This window comes from Solanum lycopersicum, chromosome 3 (genome assembly GCF_036512215.1).
Source record: "Solanum lycopersicum chromosome 3, SLM_r2.1".
In the NCBI taxonomy this organism is placed as follows: Eukaryota; Viridiplantae; Streptophyta; class Magnoliopsida; order Solanales; family Solanaceae; genus Solanum; species Solanum lycopersicum.
Genome location: NC_090802.1, coordinates 28018858 through 28042266, shown reverse-complemented (window position 1 = coordinate 28042266; position 23409 = coordinate 28018858). Strand labels below are relative to the sequence as shown.

The following is a 23409-nucleotide window of genomic DNA, read 5'->3' as shown; positions in this document are numbered from 1 at the left end:
CTTTTCATTATTGAGATATGTGTCAAAAACACACCTAAATTATACATTTTTTTTGTTTCAGATCGAAACTATTGAAAATTTAATTTTCGTACCTAAACTATCACTTTTTAATTTGAGAAACACACCTCTCTCTTTTATATCACTCTCATCATGATATGTGTGATACACTCTCTCTTTTATTTTAAAAAAATTTCCACATCACACTCCACATAGACAAAACAATTTAATCTTAACAAAAAATAAATAAATTATTACTATTACTTAAAATTAAAAACTAAAAAACTATTATAAAAAATTATTTAATTTTTTTATAAAATAAAATGTAAAATATATTTCTTACCCCACACCATCACTTCCTCTCACCCCCCCCCCCCCCCACCCCCCCCCCACCCACCATTTTTTTAAGTTTTTTATTTTGTTTAAATTTTTTTGATAAAAGTATCCTTTTTTTTTACTTCATCTCCTCCCCCTCCTCAAATACTAATTTATATATTATTTATTTATTTAAAAAAAATAATTCTACACATCCCACTTAACTCTCTGCTTTCAAAATTTTTTTAGTATTTTGATATACATATCGAAAATATTTTTACTTGCCGCCACAGGACTTTTAAATTTTTTTAGTTATTTATGTTATATTCGGTACACTAGTGAAAATTTTTTTCTAAAAATATAATACGTGCACAAAATGAGAAAAACGTAAAAAAAAAATTAAAATTAGGGCCGGAGGATTAAATAGGATGGGTAGATTTTTATTTTTTAAAAATAAAATAATATCAATTTTTATGGGAGGGGGGGGGGATGAATGGGTGATTTTTTTTTTTTGGAGGGGGAGGAAAGGATGAAGTATGAAATTTTTAAAAATATTTTATAAATGACTTTTTTTTTAAAAAAAAAAGGATGGGGTTTGTCGGAGGGGGGAGGGAGGGGATACGTGGAGGAGATGGTGGAGTGGGGTAAGAAAAATAATTTAATTTTTTATATGGAAAGTAAAACTTTAATCTTTAATTTTTAATTAATATTAATATTTTACTATTTAATTTATATCTAGGTAAAATATTTTATCTATGTGGAATGTCATGTATTAATGTTTTTTTTTTAAATAAAAGAGACAGTGCATTACACACATCACTGAGGTGTGTTTCTCAAACAAAAAAATGATAGTTTAGGTATGAAACTCACACTTTCAATAGTTTAGGTATGAAACTCAAAAAAGTGAATAGTTTAGGTGTGTTTTTTACACTTAGATCTTCATTATTTTATATAGTGTAATAACACGTTATCATCAAAAGTAAAAGAAAAATATTGTGGTCAAAGAAAAGAAAGGCTTGAATGAGAATGGTATAATTCTCAAAAAAATTATTGTTAAGTTTAAGATGTTATACTACTCTCTAATGACAATTGAGTATACAAATCATGTCTTCTCATCGTGACTTTAGCAGCTCTTTCTGTTGAGTAATGACTTGCAAGGGGTAACTTGGTACATCCAATATTTTATCAGTTCCCCGTATTTACATCCTTCTCCAAGTTTTAATATTTGCTAATCAAGTTTAGAGATTTATTTTGAAATATCATTTATGTTTTATTTAGAATCAAAATATCTCTTAACTATCACTATTTTCCTCCAAATATTCTTGACATTTCAAAAGTATTTACTCTCTCCTAGTTGGCATGTCATGTCATTAGAAAATTCTTTTTAGATAATAACTTATTTAATTCATCAAACTCATTTAACTAAAAAATGAACTTATCATTTTCTAAAAAATATATATTAGTTTATCAAGAAGAAATTCTCATACTTAAGAATCTTTTATCATAATTAATTTTTTATTTTTTATGCTATGAAGAATAGTTTATTTTAAATTTACCATAATGTTATCAATTTTGAATAATATTGATATACAAATCGCTTATGAATGTCAACTTGCATCAATTAATCATATATTATATTATAATTTAATAATATTAAAGGTCAGTTGACTATTAAAATAATTAATTAGACACTTTGAAATTTATTCAGTACAAAAAATTGTGAAATACATGGAGATTTTCCTAAGAATTAGTATGAAAAATAAGTTTTTTATACTAACCCCTAGGATAATCCCCAAGTAATTGACAGTTTATTTTTGTAGTGGTATATGCTTACAATGTCTTTTTTATATATATAAGAAAATAGAAAGTGAATAATATTTATATTAAAAAATATATTTTTGATCTTTATTTATCAGTATATTAATCTCATATAATATGTATAGGCAATTCAATTATTTATTACTTGTATTTTATAAATTTGAGATGGGATACGAATATATATATTTGTGTCTAATTGTATGAGAAGTTAAAATATAATATACTATAGAATAAGACAATAAAACTAAAAAATAAATTAAAAAAGTTAAATAATAATTTTATCTTTCTTACCAACTTCTTTTGTCAACTTTACAAATTTATTTGAATATTTTTATAAGAAATCACTTTAAATTTTCAAATGGTTAACTTATGAATTTAAAAAATTATCAGGTTATAATTGTGGATAGAGTTTTTTCATTGAATTTTGTTTGGTAAAACTAAATAAAGGAATTAATTTTTTTATAATCTTTATAAATTCAGATGTAATTTATATATTTGTTTTGTAGAGACATAAATTTAATGAATTAAATAGGTCTATTAATATTAAAATGGTGATTTAATGATATGACATATCCCTAGAATAGAAGGAGACTTTTGAGATATTTAGTTTTTTTCTTTTTGGAGAAAAATATAATATTATTCACTTTTTATTTTTTCAAAAAAATATATTGAGCATGAATTTCAAAATACACAATTTATATTATTGTAATAGTTAACTAACCTTTAATATTATTGATTCATCGTACAAGTTATGATTAATTGATTTGTACATCAATATTTTTTTTGAATGCATTTGTTTATAAATATTCAAAATTGATGATATTATAATACGTTTTAAGAACCTATTCTTCATAACATAAAAAATAAAAGTTTAATTATGATAAAATAAATTCTTAAGTATAAAATGTATTCTAAATAAACTAATTTGTTATTTTTAAAACAAAATTGATCATTATTTTAGTTAAATGAATTTAATGAATTAAAATGGTCTATTATTAAAAAAGAGTTTAATGACATGTCATGACAATTAGGCGAGAGTGAATCTTTTGAAGTGTCAAGTATATTTGAAGGAAAATAGTGATAGTTGAGTGATATTTTGATCCTATGAAACATAAATAATATTTCAAGGTAATTCCCTTAACTTGGGTGACCATTTAGGGAATTGACTCTTCAAAAAGCTGATATAAATGGAAGCAAGGATAAGTAAAAGCTCTGTCACAAAACCAAACTAGAAAATGTGGACCAACATATTTGCAGAAAACTATAAAGGATTAAATCATAGAGCAAAAATGAAAATATTTCAGTGTTTCACATGGAATAAACAAAAATGAAATGCCCAATAAGGGTTTGAACACGTAGTTTGAATGTTTTGCGAGAAATGACCGACATGCTCCTTGGTCGGCAAGCTAGAAAGATACATGAGAGGTGCTTGTCAAGCCGCTTATTTTTTATTTCTGTTGAGCTAAAGTGTATAGATCAAAAGTTAGTTATTAGTTGGTTAAAAATCAGTTACAAAAGTTTGTTATGGTTAAGTGTTGTTAGGTATCTTAACTAGTCTAGTTAGTTAGTTGATTCACATCTATATATAGTGATGTATAGGTATCATTGTAAGTGTACTGCATTCATGAAAATCAAATAGAAACTTCATTTTTCTTGTCTTCTTAGCTTACTGTTTTTCAGTTCATACACCATTGTTGGTGCTTTTCATGGTATCAGAGCTTTAGGTGTTACACTGCAATAAGGACTTATGTCTGTTTCTAGCTATTTTTCTAGGCTTAAGGAGTTATGGATGGAGTATGACTCATTGATGCCTTGTCCTGGTTGTGCCTACGAGAGTTCTAAGACCTATGTATAGCATTTTGAGTATCAATGACAGATGCAATTTCTCTTTGGACTAAATGAATCTTATAATCAATATAGAAGTCAGATTATGATGCTTGATCCAGCACCAGGTGTAAACAAAGCTTATTCTCTTATAATGGCTGAAGAAAGTCAGAGAATTCTTGGTAAATCGAACACAACAGGAAGTGATCACTCTGTTTCAGCTAATGTTGGTGGAATAAATAATACTATGGCATTTTTTAGAAATGATAAAGGACACATGCTAAGATCAGGATCTACTTCACAGACAGTGTCTAATCCTCCTATGGGAGCTGGTTTTAGATCTAATCAGAAATAATTTAACAGTAATAACACTCTTTACTGTGATTATTGTAACTGGATGGGTCATGTTCGAGCTAATTATTATAAATTACATGGATATCCTGCTGATTGGAAAAGTAAAAGGAGAAACAATACTGCTCATATTTCAGCTAATCATGTAGGATTCAACAATACTCCTGGATTGCCTATGCATGATCAAAATACAACTAATGAGTCTAGTTCCTCTAAATTTCCACCTACTGTATATTCTGGTGTTTTTTGTCAACAGCAGCAGTTGCACTCTCACCAACAGCAGTTTCACCCTCATTTCTCTCCACAACAGTATATGCAGCTCTTGAAACTGATTGAGCCAGAGAATGCCAAGATTAATTGTGATACTACTGCTACTGCACATGCTTCAGGTATAGGTACTTCGCTTATTCCTGATGCTGACAAATGGATCATTGATACAGGTGCATCCAAACACATGGTACACAATTTAAATATGTTAACACAGTGCAGCTCCTTAGATAAGAATATGTGTAACAAGGTACATCTACCTACTGGTCATCTTGCACAAGTTAGTCAGATAGGGTCTTCTCAAGTGCTAGAAGGAGCTAAGATCTCAAATGTGCTACACATTCCTGAATTTCACTATAATTTTTTACATGTATCCATGCTTACAAGGGAACTGAATTGTTGTGCTGTGTTTTATCATGATCATTGTGTTTTCCAGGACCTCTCAAATGAGAATGTGAGGGGGACTGGTGTCACGCCCCTTTTTCTCTCTCTCAATATTTTGAATTTTTTATTGTTTTTTTGAAAGAAAAAGAGTTTTTTCCAATTAAAGTGACGTTTTGAAAAGGGATAATTATTATTTAGAGTCGCCACTTGGAATTGAGTTTTGGTGTTCCAAGTCACCTTATTTGAATCCCTAATCAAAAGGAAATTTGACTCTATTTTATTGGTCTGCGAACTAGAAATATGGGTAAGGAATTCTGTTGACCGAGGGATAGGTGTTAGGCACCCTTCGAATCCTGTGGTTCTTGCACAGTCGCTTTATTGACTTTAGTATGACTTAACTTAATTTTTGGACATTATATTATTTAATTAACAACAAAATTGTTATTTGACCTTAAATTTATTTTAAACTTATTTGAAATTGACTTATTTATTTTAAATGGTTGTAATTTTTTATTTTTTTTACTATGCGTCTATTAATTTTAAACATGAAACATCTATATATATATATATATTGTTTATATTTGTTTTTTTTTTATTTTTGTAATGTTATTATAGAATTTTTTTACAAATTAAAGTTCGTGTGGGAAAGAGATTTTTGAGTTCAAAATAATTTAGGAATATATATTTATTTTTTTACTAGATAAAAAAATAAGAAAAATAAATAAATTTTATAAGATTTGAAGTTAGTTTTTATAAAGAAATTCTAAATAAATTAGGAATGTTTTATTTTAAATTTTATATATATATATTATAATTTTCTGTAAAATTTGTCTCTCTTTTTTTTTTAAATTTATTTTATCATTATTTTTTATTTTATTACTATTTTATAAAGTTTGTCTTCTTCTTCGTTTTTTTAAAAATAATTTTTGTTACCTTTTTTGTTACGTTCTTTTATTTTTCATTCATTTCTTTTCTTGTTTTTTTTTATTCTGCTTCTCTCTTCTTCTTTTTTTTTTGTTTTTATTTTATTTTAGAGACATATATATATATATATATATTCTTCTGTAAGTCTGTTTCTCTCTCTTTTCCTCTTTTCTTTTTATTTTATTTTTTGCTATTATTTTTTATTATTATTTTTGGTAGGTTCACGTTATTTTTTTTAATTATTATTATTATTATTATTATTATTTCTATTTCTTTTATGCTTTATTTTTGTCTTATTATCTTTACTTATTTTTTTTATTTTTTTTAATTGTAACATTCTGTTTTTTTATTACTTTTTTTTGTTACACTTTATTTTCAATTTTATTGTAATCATTTTATTTTTTTTGCTTTTTCTTATTATTTTCTGCACATGGTTTCTGTTTTTTTTTTCTATTATAGTTTTTTTTATTACTCTTTCTCATTATTTTTAATTTTAGTTATGACTCTGATTAATATTTACATATTCTCTCAATGATAAACTTTTTAATAATTCGAATTAGATAACCATCTTATACTTAATTTAAAGAAAAATTTTAATTCAAATAACGTGTTAAAAATTCAAATATATTACACATAAGTTTTTTAAATTACTTAATCAATTAAAAATTTTAGTTTACATCCTAATCTAACAAGTTTATAAATTTTATTTATTTATTTTTTAGTGAAAAATTAGGCTCAAAAAAACATTAGCTATTAAATATCACAAAATAAATTCTAATATAAATTGCATCTAAAAAAAATAACAGACACTAATAATAATGCAAAAAAAATGTATGATACATCTTTTATTTTATATTATTTTTGTTAGCAAGAAACATTTTCTTTTTTTTTCATTTTTCAGATCGAGAAAAAAAATAAAAAAAAATCTTAACATGCATCACATATTGATATTGCATAATAATAACATACGATTCAAAGAACTTCATATTATTAGATTAAAATTTTCATACAACATTACATTTAAATAATGCGAGAGTTTAGAATTACCTCGCTGCGAAGATGGATATCACGAAAAATAACTTCTATAATCTACTGATTTGAGCCACGAATTTGGAACCACGACAAAAAATCTCTAACTCTGACCTAATTCTCAAAAGAATGACTCACTTTTCTTCTCTGTGTTTCTCTGTATCTGTCTGTTCTCTTTTTTTCAACTCAACGTGTTTTTTTATAATAATTTTGACTGAGAGTCTGGTGCTAATTAAAAGGAAGGTAATAGAGTGGGATTAGGATTTAATTTGAAATATTGTTGAGGGAATTATGATTGAGAAATAATTAAATAATTATCCTACTAAATAACAATAATAGGAAAATTAGTTTATGGGAGTTTGAGGTTATTTAAGATAAGGGGAAGGTAATTTGAATATTTAGAACTCTTTTTTTTTCTACCATTATTTTTTAAACTAATTAAAAGTTGAATATTTAAAACAAATACCATAAATTCATAATTTTTATTATTAAAGTAATTTACAATTTATTTATTTATATTTATTCTAAATATAACTTTTTTTTGGTAAATCTTTATATTTTGGTAAAAAAATTAGGTGTTCACAGTATGCCCCTCTTTGCTTGGAAACATGAAGAGTTTTCATGCAAAGAACTAGTACTCTGGAGAATGATCTATATGTGATTCATGTTGATACTCAGTTGAAGACTCAGGGAGCTCAAATAAAGTCTCAGCAAACTCAAGCTACGACTGCTAATGTGGTTTTTTGTCATAGAACTTCCAATTTGACTTTGTGGAATCAAAGATTGGGTCACTTACCTGTTACTATACTAAGAACACTTAGTTGTTGCAAGCATATGTTTTCTTCCTTTACTGATATATGTATTGTTTGTCCTCTTGCTAAGCAAGTCAGATTACCTTTTTCTTTAAGTACTACTACTACATCAGCTTGTTTTCATACGTTACATGCTAATGTGTGGGGTCCCTATCGAGTTCCTACTCATGGCAATAAGAGATATTTTCTTACTGTGGTAGATGATTACTCTAGATATACTTGGGTGTTTCTGTTGAACTCTAAGTCAGAGGTTATTGTAGCCTTACAGAACTTCTTTAAAATGCTTGGCAATGTTTTTTCTAACACTATCAAAGTGTTGAGATCTAATAATGGTTTTGAGTTTTTCAACTCTCAAGTTTCTGATTTGCTTACAACATTGGGTATATTGCACCAGAGTTCTTGTACTTATACTCCGCAGCAAAATGGGATTGTAGAGCGAAAACATAGACATATTCTTGAGATAGCCAGATCTTTGAGATTTCAGTCTTATCTTCCTCTTAAAATTTGGGGAGAGTGTGTTCTTACAAGTGTGTACTTAATCAATAGGATACCCTCTGAGATTCTTAAGGGTAAAGCTCCTCATGATTTGTTATTAGAGTGTTTGGTTGTCTTGCATTTGCTTCTGAGGTAAAGAAGACTGACAAATTTTCTTCTAGAGCTGTTCCAGTTGTATTTCTTGGTTATTCTAGTCTTCAAAAGGCTACAAACTTTATGGTTTATATAAAAAACTTTCTTTGTTAGTAGAGATGTTGTGTTTCAAGAATTCATTTTTCCTTTTCAACATCTGAGTTCTTCTAGTTCTTCATTTTTTTCTGTGTTTCAATTCACAGATGATACTTGTACTTCTACAAATTTGCCTTGTGATCAGCGTCTCACTGTGCCTTTTGATTCCTCTATAGATCATGACTCTAATTCTTCTGTATCAATATCTCCACTACCCATTCCTCCACCAGAATCTATTAGTCTTAGAAAATCTTCTAGACTAACTAAACCTCCTATATGGATGAATGATTTTATTACTCCTAAGTCTAAGTCTGCTTGCTTATATCCTGTCTCCAATCATGTGTCATATAATCTTCTCTCTACTTCCTATGATGTTGCACTTACTGCTTACTCTTTTGTATCTGAGCGTACATCATTTACTGAGGCTTCTTCTCATCCTCAATGAGTTGATGCCATGAAGGTTGAAAGTGCTTTAGAGGCCAATCACACATGTAGCATTGTTGATCTTCCTCCTGGCAAGCATCCTATTGGTTGTAAATGGGTGTTTAAGGTCAAATATTTGGCCTCAGGAGCTGCTGAGAGGTACAAGGCTAGAATAGTTGCCAAGGGGTTCAGTAAGAAGGAGGGCATAGACTATACTGAAATTTTTTCTCCTGTTGCGAAGATGGTTACTGTTCGATCAGTTTTGGTTGTTGCTGTTGCTAAACATTGGACTATTTTTCAGATGGATGTTCATAATGCTTTCTTACAGGGTGATCTCCTTGAGGATGTATACACGGTGATTCCTCCTGGTTTTAGTAAGTCTGAGACATCTACTAAAGTGTGTAAGCTTCATAAATCACTGTATGGTCTCAAGCAGGCTCCTAGACATTGGAATCTGAAGTTAACTGAGGCATTACTTCAGCTTGGTTTTGTTTAGAGTCACTATGACTACTCTCTGTTTACTAAGCATACTGGTTCTTCTTTAATTGTGGTACTTTTGTATGTGGATGATCTTCTTGCTACTGGGAGTTGTAAGTCTTTGATTGTGCAAACAAGGAATGATCTTCAGCTCAAGTTCAACATGAATGATCTGGGAGAGTTAACTTTCTTTCTTGGCATTGAATTTGCTAGGTCCAAGGAGGGTATGTTATGAACCAGCGCAAATATGCTTTGGAACTTATTTATGAGATGGGATTAAGTGCTATAAAACCATTTCACACTCCAATAGATCCTAATGTAAGGTTGACTTCTATTGAATATGATTTACACGTGCAAGGTGATTCAAGAATTATACAAGGAGATAAACCTTTGAAGGATATTAGAAGATATCAAAGGTTGGTAGGTAGATTATTATATCTCACTATGACCAGGATAGACATATCATTTGTTGTCCAAGTTCTGAGTCAGTATATGCATGCTCCAAAAGAATTTCACGCGGAAGCAGCTCTCTGGGTAGTCAGATATATTAAAACATCTCCAGGTTAGGTCTTTTTATGACTTCACAAAGCTCAGAATTACTCACAACCTACTATGACTCAGATTGGGGTACTTGTATGCAAACAAGGAAATCTGTCACAAGCTATCTTGTAAAATTTGGTGATGCTATCATTTCTTGGAAGTCGAAGAAACAAGAGACTGTTGCTAGAAGTTCTGCAGAAGTTGAGTTTAGGAGCATGGCATCAGCAATAGCTGAAATTACATGGCTTATTGGATTATACAAGGAGTTAGGAGTCAACATTAAACAAGCAGTCAATCTATTTTGTGATAGTAAAGCAGCAATTCAAATTGCATCTAATCCTATCTTTCATGAACGAACTAAGCATTTTGATATAGATTGCTATTTTGTTAGAGAAAAGATATTACAACATATGATCAAGACACAACATGTATCAACAAGAGATCAACTATCAGATTTACTTATTAAAGGACTTTGGAAAGCTCCACATCTGCATTTAATGGCCAAGCTGGGAGTGAAAGACATCTTTCAGCCATCAGCTTGAGGAGGGGTGTTGAGCTAAAGTGTATAGATCAAAAGTTAGTTATTAGTTGGTTAAAAATCAGTTACAAAAGTTTGTTATGGTAAATTGTGGTTAGGTATCTTAACTAGTCTAGTTAGTTAGTTGATTCACATCTTTATATAGTGAGTATAGGTATTATTGTAAGTGTACTGCATTCATGAAAATCAAATAGAAGCTACATTCTTCTTCTCTTCTTAGCTTACTGTTTTTCAGTTCATACACCATTGTTGGTGCTTTTCAATTTTAGTTTTATCCTATTTCCATCTTATTTTATGTGGTTGTGTGGCTAAAAGGTTTATTGTGTGTGGCATCAATAGGTGCTTCCAATCAGATATCTCTCATCCATTATCACTATTGAAGAGGAAAACAATGGTATTTTGCCTCCATAACTTTTCCTCTTCAAGCTTCTTCAAATATTGTCGCAATTTTGCGGTAATTCTTTATTATCTCTAGTCTTCCTCTTCAATTATTTTTCATTCCTTAGGTTTTCTCCTTTATATGTTTTGTCCTTGATTTTCTTATGAGCTTTAAGAAAAACAATTGGGTCTTCCTCTTCAATTATTTTAAATTCATTCCTTAGGTTTTCTCCTTTGTATGTTTTCTCCTTGATTTTCTTATGAGATTTAAGAAAAACAATTGGGTTGATGAAGTTTGAAAGTTAAATCACAATGTGATTTTTCTTTCCCTAAAATTCTCTAATTATTGCTTATATGTTCCTCTTTGTTTCAATCTTGTTCACTCTGTGTTCCAATGGCCATGTTCTTGTTATGCTTTACTCATCAAGTATGACTAAGAAATGCCTACTACCTGTTTTAGTAAAATGCATGAATAGACTCTTTGATTTAGTTTTGAAATGCCTATAATGTATTCGTTTTCTTTCGTGATCTTACTTTTGAAATTTCTTGCTAGAAATGCCTAATCAAGCTTATTAATTGTCTTTACAGTTACATGTTGATGATTCTATTATTTCGCTATGTAGATAATATATCAAATTCTAAAGGTCGAGAGACGACAATTTAACAGAACAAAAGAAAAACATAAAAGGCCTAACTTTTTCATTTGCTTTGTCAATGAGAGAAATCATATCAAAACTTGATTAATAGGTTTCAATGGATGTTTTCAATTCTAATGGAGTTTGATAGGCTTCGTATGCTTGGAGGTAAAACTTTTTGTTGGATCAGGACATTCTGGTCATTTCAATTTGTTGCCATACTTTCATCCTATCTCTATCTTATTTTACGTGGTTGTGTGGCTAGAAGATTTAGTGTGTGTGGCATCAATGGGTGCTTCCAAATAGATATCTCTCATCTATAATCACTATTGAAGAGGAAAACAATGGTATTTTGCGTCATAACTTTTCCTCTTCTAGCTTGTCCAAATACTGTCGTAATTTTGGGTAATTCTTTATTGTCTCTAGTCTTCCTCTTCAATGATTTTTCATTCCTTAGGTTTTCTCCTTTATATGTTTTGTCCTTGATTTTCTTATGAGCTTTAAGAAAAACAATTGGGTCTTCCTCTTCAATTATTTTAAATTCATTCCTTAGGTTTTCTCCTTTATATGTTTTCTCCTTGATTTTCTTATGAGCTTTAAGAAAAACAATTGTGTTGATGAAATTTGAAAGTTAAATCACAATGTGATTTTTCTTTCCCTAAAATTCTCTGAATATTGCTTATATGTTCCTCTTTTTTTCAATCTTGCTCACTCTGTGTTCCAATGGCCATGTTATTGTTATGCTTTACTCATCAAGTACGACTAAGAAATTCCTACTATATGTTTTAGTAAAATGCTTGAATAGACTCTTTGATTTAGTTTTGAAATGCCTATAATGTATTCGTTTTCTTTCATGATTTTACTTTTGAAATTTTTTGCTAGAAATGCCTAATCAAGCTTATTACTTGTCTTTACAGTTATATGTTGATGATTCTATTATTTGGCTATTTACATAATATATCAAATTCTAAAGGTCGAGAGACGACAATTTAACAGAACAAAAGAAAAACATAAAAGGCCTAACTTTTTCATTTGCTTTCTCAATGAGAAAAATCATATGAAAACTTGATTAATAGGTTTCAATGGATGTTTTCCTTTCTAATGGAGTTTGATAGGCTCTACGTGCAAAGTATGGTTGGGCAAATTGTTGATATTAGCATTAGATAGGTTGTTGGATGTAATTTGCTTATTTCCGAGATGTTTGTCCTTAACAAGGATAATGAATGATGAAATTTATGTTTAAGACATCATTTAGGGATGTTTTTGAACAACACTTTCTTTGCATATTGGGTCAATGGTAATAACATATGTGTAAAACTCGTGTTAAGGAAATATATATTGTTAATATAAACAAAGCCACTCGTGTTATTTGAGAATCCAAGCTACTATAAATTCATCAATTCGACTTTAATATTTTCTATCTTTTCGATAAGTGAGGAATAACAAGAGGGAATAATTCTAAACTTTGACCCGTTGATGGTTCTTAAGAACGTGTCTGCCAAAGAAAATACACATATTTGTAAATGTGATTGATTTTAAGTTCATTTGTTAAGGATAGATTGTAATATCTTCTCGATAAAGAAACTTACTGTCATTTGAACTATAGAACTAGTTATTGATCTTTCTTCTCTTATGTTCTTCTCATTGAATATCTCTTGACAATCAACATATCAGCAATCGTTGAAATAATAGACTAGGACAAGTCAATTCTCCATTTCAGTTGATAATTTTACTCCTCCTCATGAAGAATGCAGGTATCAATTTGCTTTTAAGTTAAGTAGAATTTTCTATGTTTAAGGATAATATTTCAATTATACTTTGTTTAAGGATAACATTTCAATTATACTTTGCTTTAGCACTAATAGTTCAACTTTAAGCGTTGTAAATTTTATTGGAACATCCTATGTTTTTTCCCTCTCTTACTTACTAATTTTGTCACCAATGCCTGGACGTGATTAATCGTCACGGTTTTGCATTTTCTATTGTTTTGTTGTTGGGTTGTCCAACTTAATAAAATAGTAATTTAAATAAGGGATAATGCACAAATACCCCCTCAATCTATTACCCCTCTGAACTTATTTTATTAATAATTTTCTACCCCTTTTCGGTCTACGTGGCATTGTCTTGTGAGGCCAACGCTGGTTGACTTTTTCTTTCAAGCTAGTATCACGTAGGCCGAAAAAGGGTAAAAAATTATTTGTAAAATAATTTCAGGGGGATTATAGGATCTTAGTATAGTATGAATATGTCTCTGAAATTTCGGCATAGATTGAGGGGGTATTGTGCATTTTCCCTTTGAATAAATATATCATGCTAAAAGAAGTGCAGTGTTTTGGTCCATTGAAAAACCTTATATAATTTCTTTAGCTTTTTCCTGTCTGCTTTCTTTGATCTTGTCCTTGAATTTTCAATATGTATCTGATCCCATTATATAATGGCTTTCTTATATTTTATTTCTAACATCAAATTTTGTCTTTGCTTTTTTTATTTTTAATATGCATTAACTCATTAAATATTTTATATATTTATGTGTATTCATATAATGTCCTTGAGGTTTTAAATTTCAGATTATATCATGGTTCGACTTGCATAACTGAAATAAAAAAAATACACATAATGAAACAACTCTCTGATGGTCGGATTGGATTAGGTCTTATCAAATTTTTCATATCATTCTATATCATCTTTTGTCAAAAATGTCTCATCAATAAATTATTATACTAAAGATGTTGTCATCCTAAAAATAATGTCTAGAAAGTAGCAAAATTTACCAAGTGTTATAAAATTGTGTGTTGCTTTTATGTTAAAGTACACATCTCAAAATAATTTCTAGAAAGGAGCAATATTTACTAAACTTGAATGTACGTGTTATAAAATTGTGTGTTATGATTTTATGTTAAATTACGACGTAGCTATGGAATTGAGCATACTGTAAATAGTTTCTAAAATTATGATTATTTGTAAGTAACAATTGTTATTTAGGATTCAAGTTATCTTAAAGTGACTGAAATTTCTTTCTATAATTATTTAGGATTCAAGTTATCTTAAAGTGAATGAAATTTCTTTCTATAATAGAGGATTACCAGGTCAAATTATATATCATATTTGGCATGTTCTCCGCCTGGGCAATACTTATCTAGTATATATAAAGCATATAGTTTTATGGCAGTAGTATATTACTAATGATAAGGTTTGCAAAAACAACCTTTCATATTTTTTTTACAGTTAGATAATTATTGTAACGACCTGTTTAGTCGTTTTGAGCAGCAGATTTTATTTCTGGAAAAACTGGCTGAGTCGACGGATCCCACGACGGACCGTCATGGGCACGACGGACCGTCGAGGGGGTCTCATTTCAAAACACTTAGAAATTCTGAAAAATGGGTACTGAAATTGACTCTCTGAACTTCGTAACGGAATGGCAGGACGGACCGTCACAGACTCTTTAAGGGAATTGAGTCTCTGAACTCTGTGACGGAGCAGCAGGACGGACCGTCGCAGGCACGACGGGCCGTCACAAGCTGCGTAATCCCAGGCTGGGTCGGATTTCTGTAATTATTTTAAGGGGCGTTTTGGACTATTCCGGCTTATAATTATGAAGTTAGTGGTTTAATATTAATAACTCAATTACTTGGGGGCAAAAAGAGGTAACCTTGAGTTAATTAGTGGGTTAATTCATCATTCTTTTATACTTAATTATATGCTAATTAGGGTAAAGGAAAGAGGGTTTGAATAAGAAAAATAGAAAGAACAAGAAGAGAGAGAGAGAGGATCGATCGAGACAAGAGGGAAACGAAGAGAAAACAAAGCCTTGAGAAAATTGCTTGCTTGATCACGAATCTTCGGTGGAGGTAGGTTATGGTTTTTATACTATTCGTAGTAAACTCTTAATAGCGAATGATATGTATGGGTAGAATTGTAAACCCTTCTATATGCTTAATTGTATGCTTGCACGAATGTGATTATGTAATTGTGATAAAATAAGCATGATAAAACTATTGAATCCTAAATCTTGAGAAACCCTAATCTACTTTGTTAATGATGATGCCTTAGTGTAAAAGAAGGCTTGATGAATGAAAGTAGTGAGATTAGGGGATCCGGTGCCACGTTCCGGTACCAGGATAGTATATGAGGATCGGAGTATCACGTTCCGACACTAGGATAGTATATGGATCGAGTGTCACGTTTCGGCACCAGGATAGTATATGGATCGGGTGCCACGTTCCGGTACCAGGATAAAATATGGATCGGGTGTCACGTTCCGACACCAGGATAGTATATGAGGAGCGGAGTGTCACGTACCGACACGAGAGGAATAAAGATAATGAATCTTGAAAGATGTTAATATACTCAATCTAATAAACCTAATTCCCAAATTAGTATGATGAGGAGGCGTGAGTCCTCATTGATGTGCTTGGTGTTGTAACCAAGGGTTATGGTAATTGTAAATGTTGCATGCTAAGGATATTAGTTGATTTTATGATGTTATCTGATATATACTGTTTTCTATTTTGAGTTGGCCGATGATACCTACTCAGTACTTGTGTTTGTACTGACCCCTACTTGTTGTTTCTTTCTTTGTTATTTGTGGAGTACAGCAAACGTACCGTCGTCTTCAACTCAACCGCAACTCTAGCCAGTCTTCATTACATCGGATTTCAGGGTGAGCTAACGCTTCTAGCTTGGACTGGATCTTCTTCTTCATGTCTTGATGCCTTGAAGTTCCGGCATGGACTAGCTATTTATGTATTTTAGCTTCTTAGATACTCTTAGATTTAGTAATTTGAAGTAGATGTTCTTGTGATGATGACTTCCAGATTTTGGGGATAATAATAGTTGTTGAGTTTTTAGAAGTTATTGAATTGGTTTTTATTTATGAGTTTAAGTCTTCCGCATTACTTTCTGTTGATATTATGTTGAAATGTTAAGGTTTAGATTGGTTGGTTCGCTCACATAGGAGGGTAAGTGTGGGTGCCAGTCGCGACCCGATTTGGGTCGTGACAAACTTGGTATCAGAGCATTAGGTTCGTTGGTCTCATCACACAAGAACGAGTCTAGTAGAGTCTTAAGGAACGGTAGGGGGATGCCTTTACTTTTCTTTGAGAGGCTATAAGACTTTAGGAAAATTTCATTCATTCTTTCTTTCTTTCGTGCTATTACTTGGATCCAATTGGTATCTAGGTGATACAAATTGGTATCTGACCATCTTCACTCTATTTCGCAGATGGTTAGAACTAGAGCAACAACAACCGCGCCAACATCAACATCAGCAAGACAAGATGCATCTGAGCCAGCCACTGAGACTGTAGCTCAAAGAGGAGCAGTGGCAAGAGACCGCGGTAGAGGTCGCGGGAGGACGTCCTCTAGAGGAAGAGGACGAACGCCTGGCCCATCTGGTACTAGGGTGGTGACTCCTCCACCGACTGAGGAAGTAGTAAGAGAGGGTAAGGATGGGGAAAATGAGCAAGTACAGAATGAGAAATTTCCACCCCAACCTACCCCAGAGATGATCAATCAGGTTCTTTCTTATCTTAGCGGGTTATCTGATCAAGGTCAGACACCTCCACTGTTTTCTGCACCAGCACCTCAGGTTTCGGAGGTACAACATGCGGCTACTATGGCTCCCCGCATGGATGCCTCATTGGAAATAGGCACGTTTCCTCGTCTGACTACAAGGTCGATAATGACAAATGATCAGCATGAACTTTTCAGTAAGTTCTTGAAATTGAAACCTCCAGTCTTCAAGGGTGCTGAATCTGAGGATGCCTACGATTTTCTAGTTGACTGTCATGAGCTACTACACAAGATGGGTATAGTAGAACGGTTTGGTGTTGAGTTTATGACTTATCAGTTTCAAGGGAACGCCAAAATATGGTGGCGGTCGCATGTTGAGTGTCAACCAACAGAGGCACCACCTATGACTTGGGCATCATTCTCTAGCTTGTTTATGGAGAAGTATATCCCCCGGACTTTGAGGGATAAGAAAAGAGATGAGTTCTTGAGCCTAGAGCAAGGTAGGATGTCGGTTACGGCATATGAGGCTAAGTTTCGTGCATTATCCAGGTATGCCACCCAACTTTGTTTCAGTCCACAAGAGCGGATTCGCCGTTTTGTGAAGGGGTTGAGGTCAGAATTGCGGATTTCAGCCTTACAGGTAGCGGCTACGGCAAAATCCTTTCAAGAAGTGGTGGACTTCGTGATAGAGGTGGAAGGAGTGAAGCCAGATGACTTCACCATGGCATTGACATCAAAAAGGTTTCGAAAGGGAGGTGAGTTTAATGGTTCTTACTCCAGAGGACAGTGTTCAGGAGGTTACTCAGTCCGACCAATTCAGTCCTCACTACAGACTGTAGTTGGGGGTCCACCTCAGACCGGTCAACATTTCTCTGAGGTTGGAGGTTATTCCCAGACTTCGTCATTCTCACAGAGACCAATGCTTGAATCCAGAGAATGTTATGGATGTGGGGAGACTGGACACATCAAGAGGTATTGTCCAAAACAGAATTACAGACCTCCCATAGTCAGAGGTAGAGGTGGTCATGGAAGAGGCCGTCATTCTGGAGGACGTGGTGGTCGAGGTAATGGTGGTCACCAAAACGGCCGGGGTGATGGGCAAACTGTAGCCACTACAGCACAACATGGTAGGGGCAACGGACAAACAGGTGACAGGGCCCATTGTTACGCCTTCCCTGGGCGGTCTGAAGCGGAGACATCGGATGTTGTTATCACAGGTAATCTTTTGATTTGTGATTGCATGGATTCTGTATTATTTGATCTTGGCTCCACATTTTCATATGTATCTTCCTCATTTGCTAATGGTCTTAATTTACATTATGAATTGCTTGGCATACCTATTCGTGTGTCTACTCCGGTGGGTGAGTCTGTAATAGTTGAAAGGATATATAGGTCTTGTTTGGTGAATTTTGTGGGGAACAATACTTATTTAGACTTGGTTATCTTAGAAATTGTTGATTTTGATGTAATTCTGGGTATGACTTGGCTTTCTCCGAATTTTTTGATCTTGGATTGTAATGCTAAAACAGTGACGTTAGCCAAGCCTGGGACAGATCCGTTAGTGTGGGAGGGCGACTACACTTCCAATCCGGTTCGTATCGTCTCCTTTCTTCGTGATAAGAAAATGGTTAGTAAGGGTTGTCTAGCTTTCTTGGCACATCTCAGGAATGACACTACCCAAGTACCTTCAATTGAGTCGGTTTCGATAGTCCGCGAATTTTTAGATATGTTTCCTGCAGACCTTCCTGGTATGCCACCGGATAGAGATATTGACTTCTGCATCGATCTTGAACCTGGTACTCGCCCCATTTCTATACCCCCTTATAGAATGGCTCCTGTGGAGTTAAGAGAGTTAAAGTCACAACTTCAAGAGTTGCTAAGCAAAGACTTTATTAGACCAAGTGCATCTCCTTGGGGTGCTCCGGTATTATTTGTGAAGAAAAAGGATGGGAGTTTTCGGATGTGCATAGACTACAGACAGTTGAACAAGGTAAATATTAAGAACAAGTATCCCATTCCTCGCATTGATGACTTGTTCGATCAGTTACAAGGTGCTTGTGTCTTCTCTAAGATTGACTTGAGATCCGGTTATCATCAATTGAAAATACGAGCAACGGATGTGCCAAAGACTGCTTTTCGGACCAGGTATGGGCATTACGAGTTTGTAGTGATGTCTTTTGGTCTTACGAATGCCCCTGCTGCTTTCATGAGCTTGATGAACGGGATTTTTAAGCCATATTTGGATCTCTTTGTGATCGTATTTATTGATGATATACTGATATACTCAAAGAGCAAGAAAGAACATGAGGAGCATTTGAGAATGGTACTGGAAATGCTGAGAGAGAAGAAGCTCTATGCCAAATTCTCCAAGTGTGAGTTTTGGCTAGATTCAGTGTCCTTCTTGGGGCACGTGGTGTCTAAGGAGGGCGTGATGGTGGATCCTTCTAAGATTGAAACAGTGAAGAATTGGGTAAGACCTACTAATGTGTCAGAAATAAGGAGCTTTGTTGGTTTAGCTAGCTATTACCATCGATTTGTCAAGGGATTCTCTTCCATTGCTTCCCAATTGACGAACTTGACTAAGCAGAATGTTCCATTTGTATGGTCGGACGAGTGTGAAGAAAGCTTTTAGAAGCTCAAGACTTTGTTGACCACTGCACCAATTCTCACCTTGCCCGTGGAAGGTAAGAACTTCATTGTTTATTGTGATGCATCCTATTCTGGTTTGGGTGCAGTACTAATGCAAGAGAAGAATGTAATTGCTTATGCTTCAAGGCAATTGAAGGTGCACGAACGCAATTACCTGACCCATGATTTGAAATTGGCTGCAGTAGTGTTTGCATTAAAGCAATGGAGACATTATTTATATGGGGTTAAGTGTGAGGTCTATACAGATCATCGTAGCCTACAGTATGTCTTTACTCAAAAAGATTTGAATTTGAGACAGAGGAGATGGATGGAACTACTGAAGGACTACGACATCACTATTTTGTATCATTCGGGAAAGGCTAATGTTGTGGCAGACGCCTTAAGTAGAAAAGCAGGGAGCATGGGTAGTTTAGCCCACTTACAAGTTTCTAGACGCCCATTGGCTAGAGAGATTCAGACTCTGGCTAACGACTTTATGAGGTTAGAAGTAAATGAGAAGGGAGGATTTCTGGCCAGTGTGGAGGCGAGATCTTCTTTTCTTGACAAGATCAAGGGAAAACAGTTTGACGATGAGAAATTAAGCCGAATTCGGGATATGGTGTTGCGAGGAGAGGCTAAAGAATCAATAATGGATGAAGAAGGTGTTTTGAGAATTAAGGGAAGGGTATGTGTGCCCCGTGTTGATGATTTGATCCACACTATTCTCACAGAGGCTCATAGTTCCGGATATTCTATACATCCTGGTTCAACCAAGATGTACCGTGACCTAAAGCAACACTTTTGGTGGAGTAGAATGAAGCGCGACATTGTTGATTTCATTGCCAAATGTACAAATTGTCAGCAAGTAAAGTATGAACACCAGAGGCCCGGAGGAACACTTCAGAGAATGCCCATTCCTGAATGGAAGTGGGAGAGAATTGCAATGGACTTCGTGGTTGGTCTTCCAAAGACATTGGGGAAGTTTGACTCACTTCATCCCGGTCAAGGTGACTTACAATGCAGAGAAGTTAGCCAAACTTTACATTTCGGAAGTTGTGCGATTGCATGGAGTTCCACTTTCCATTATATCATATAGAGGTACGCAGTTTACTTCTAAGTTTTGGAAAACATTGCATGCGGAATTGGGTACTAGGTTGGACCTTAGTACTGCGTTCCATCCTCAGACCGATGGTCAGTCTGAGCGAACGATTCAAGTGTTGGAGGATATGCTTCGTGCATGTGTGATAGACTTTGGTGGTCATTGGGATAACTTCTTACCCTTAGCAGAGTTCTCATACAACAATAGCTATCACTCAAGTATTGATATGGCCCCATTCGAGGCATTGTATGGGAGAAGATGTAGGTCTCCCATTGGGTGGTTTGATGCATTTGAGGTTAGACCTTGGGGTACTGACCTTCTGAGGGAATCGTTAGATAAAGTGAAATCTATTCAAGAAAAGCTTCTAGCGGCGCAAAGTAAGCAAAAGGAATATGCGGATCGCAAGGTTAGAGACTTGGAGTTTATGGAGGGTGAGCAAGCCTGCTGAAGGTTTCACCCATGAAAGGGGTGATGCGGTTTGGTAAAAGGGGTAAGCTAAGCCCAAGGTATATTGGTCCCTTTGAAGTACTTAAGCGAGTAGGGGAGGTGGCTTATGAGTTAGCCTTGCCTCCAGGGCTGTCCGGAGTGCATCCGGTATTTCATGTGTCCATGTTGAAAAGATACCATGGGGATGGAAACTACATTATCCGTTGGGATTCAGTTTTGCTTGATGATAATTTGTCTTATGAGGAGGAACCTGTTGCTATTCTGGATAGGGAAGTCCGCAAGCTGAGGTCAAGGGAGTTTGCATCCATCAAAGTTCAATGGAAGAATCGACCAGTCAAAGAAGCCACTTGGGAGAAGGAGGCAGATATGCAAGAAAGATACCCACACCTGTCTACAGATTCAGGTACTCCTTTTCGCCCTTGTTTTTCTTCTTATGATCGTTCGAGGACAAACGATGGGTAAATTGGTATCTATTGTAACGACCTGTTTAGTCGTTTTGAGCAGGAGATTTTATTTCTGGAAAAACTGGCTGAGTCGACGGATCCCACGACGGACCGTCATGGGCACGACGGACCGTCGAGGGGGTCTCGTTTCAAATTACTTAAAAATTCTAAAAAATGGGTACTGAAATCGACTCTCTGAACTTCGTAACGGAAAAACAAGACGGACCGTCACAGGCGTGACAGACCGTCACAGACTCTTTAAGGGAATTGAGTCTCTGAACTCTGTGACGGAGCAGCAGGACGGACCGTCGCAGGCACGACGGGCCGTCACAAGCTGCTTAATCCCAGGCAGGGTCGGATTTCTGTAATTATTTTAAGGGGCGTTTTGGACTATTCCGGCTTATAATTATGAAGTTAGTGGTTTAATATTAATAACTCAATTATTTGGGGGCAAAAAGAGGTAACCTTGAGTTAATTAGTGGGTTAATTCATCATTCTTTATACTTAATTATATGCTAATTAGGGTAAAGGAAAGAGGATCGATCGAGACAAGAGGGAAACGAAGAGAAAACAAAGCCTTGAGAAAATTGCTTGCTTGATCACGAATCTTCGGTGGAGGTAGGTTATGGTTTTTATACTATTCGTAGTAAACTCTTAATAGCGAATGATATGTATGGGTAGTTTCGTAAACCCTTCTATATGCTTAATTGTATGCTTGCACGAATGTGATTATGTAATTGTGATAAAATAATCATGATGAAGCTATTAAATCCTAAATCTTGAGAAACCCTAATCTACTTTGTTAATGATGATGCCTTAGTGTAAAAGAAGGCTTGATGAACGAAAGTAGTGAGATTAGGGGATCGGGTGCCACATTCCGGTACCAGGATAGTATATGAGGATCGGAGTGTCACGTTCCGACACCAGGGATAGTATATGGATCGAGTGTCACGTTCCGGCACCAGGATAGTATATGGATCGGGTGCCACGTTCCGGTACCAGGATAGAATATGGATCGGGTGTCACGTTCCGACACCAGGATAGTATATGAGGAGCGGAGTGTCACGTACCGACACGAGAGGAATAAAGATAATAAATCTTGAAAGATGTTAATATACTCAATCTAATGAACCTGATTCCCAAATGAGTATGATGAGGAGGCGTGAGTCCTCATTGATGTGCTTGGTGTTGTAACCAAGGGTTATGGTAATTGTAAATGCTGCATGCTAAGAATATTAGTTGATTTTATGATGTTATCTGATATATACTATTTTCTATTTTGAGTTGGCCGATGATACCTACTCAGTACTTGTGTTTGTACTGACCCCTACTTGTTGTTTCTTTCTTTGTTATTTGTGGAGTACAGCAAACGTACCGTCGTCTTCAACTCAACCGCAACTCTAGCCAGTCTTCATTACACCGGATTTCAGGGTGAGCTAACGCTTCTAGCTTGGACTGGATCTTCTTCTTCATGTCTTGATGCCTTGAAGTTCCGGCATGGACTAGCTGTTTATGTATTTTAGCTTCTTAGATTTAGTAATTTGAAGTAGATGTTCTTGTGATGATGACTTCCAGATTTTGGGGATAATAATAGTTATTGAGTTTTTAGAAGTTATTGAATTGGTTTTTATTAATGAGTTTAAGTCTTCCGCATTACTTTCTGTTGATATTATATTGAAATGTTAAGGTTTAGATTGGTTGGTTCGCTCACATAGGAGGGTAAGTGTGGGTGCCAGTCGCGACCCGATTTGGGTCGTGACAATTATTTTGTTAATAATATATTTTATGTATTGCAACGTCATATACCTCGGAAGATATGTTTGTTAAAGTTTCTACATTATAT

General features: G+C 34.0%; 1 protein-coding gene across 10 annotated transcripts; it reads left to right on the top strand.

Annotated features, from left to right (window-relative positions):
- The first annotated feature begins 10579 nt into the window (after window positions 1-10579).
- Window positions 10580-23203, top strand: LOC104646292 (uncharacterized). 10 transcript variants are annotated; one of them, XM_069294913.1, is made up of 5 exons: window positions 10580-10876; window positions 13110-13189; window positions 16034-16098; window positions 16660-18166; window positions 22933-23203. In XM_069294913.1, exons 4-5 carry the CDS (start codon window positions 16660-16662, stop codon window positions 22968-22970), a joined length of 1545 nt encoding a protein of 514 aa, XP_069151014.1. In that variant the 5' UTR covers window positions 10580-10876; window positions 13110-13189; window positions 16034-16098; the 3' UTR covers window positions 22971-23203. The 10 variants fall into 10 exon arrangements, with proteins under 10 accessions (XP_069151014.1, XP_069151019.1, XP_069151012.1 ...); XM_069294914.1 differs by lacking the exon at window positions 10580-10876 and adding an exon at window positions 10931-11603; XM_069294910.1 differs by lacking the exon at window positions 10580-10876 and adding an exon at window positions 11618-11840.
- The last annotated feature ends 206 nt before the right edge of the window (window positions 23204-23409 follow it).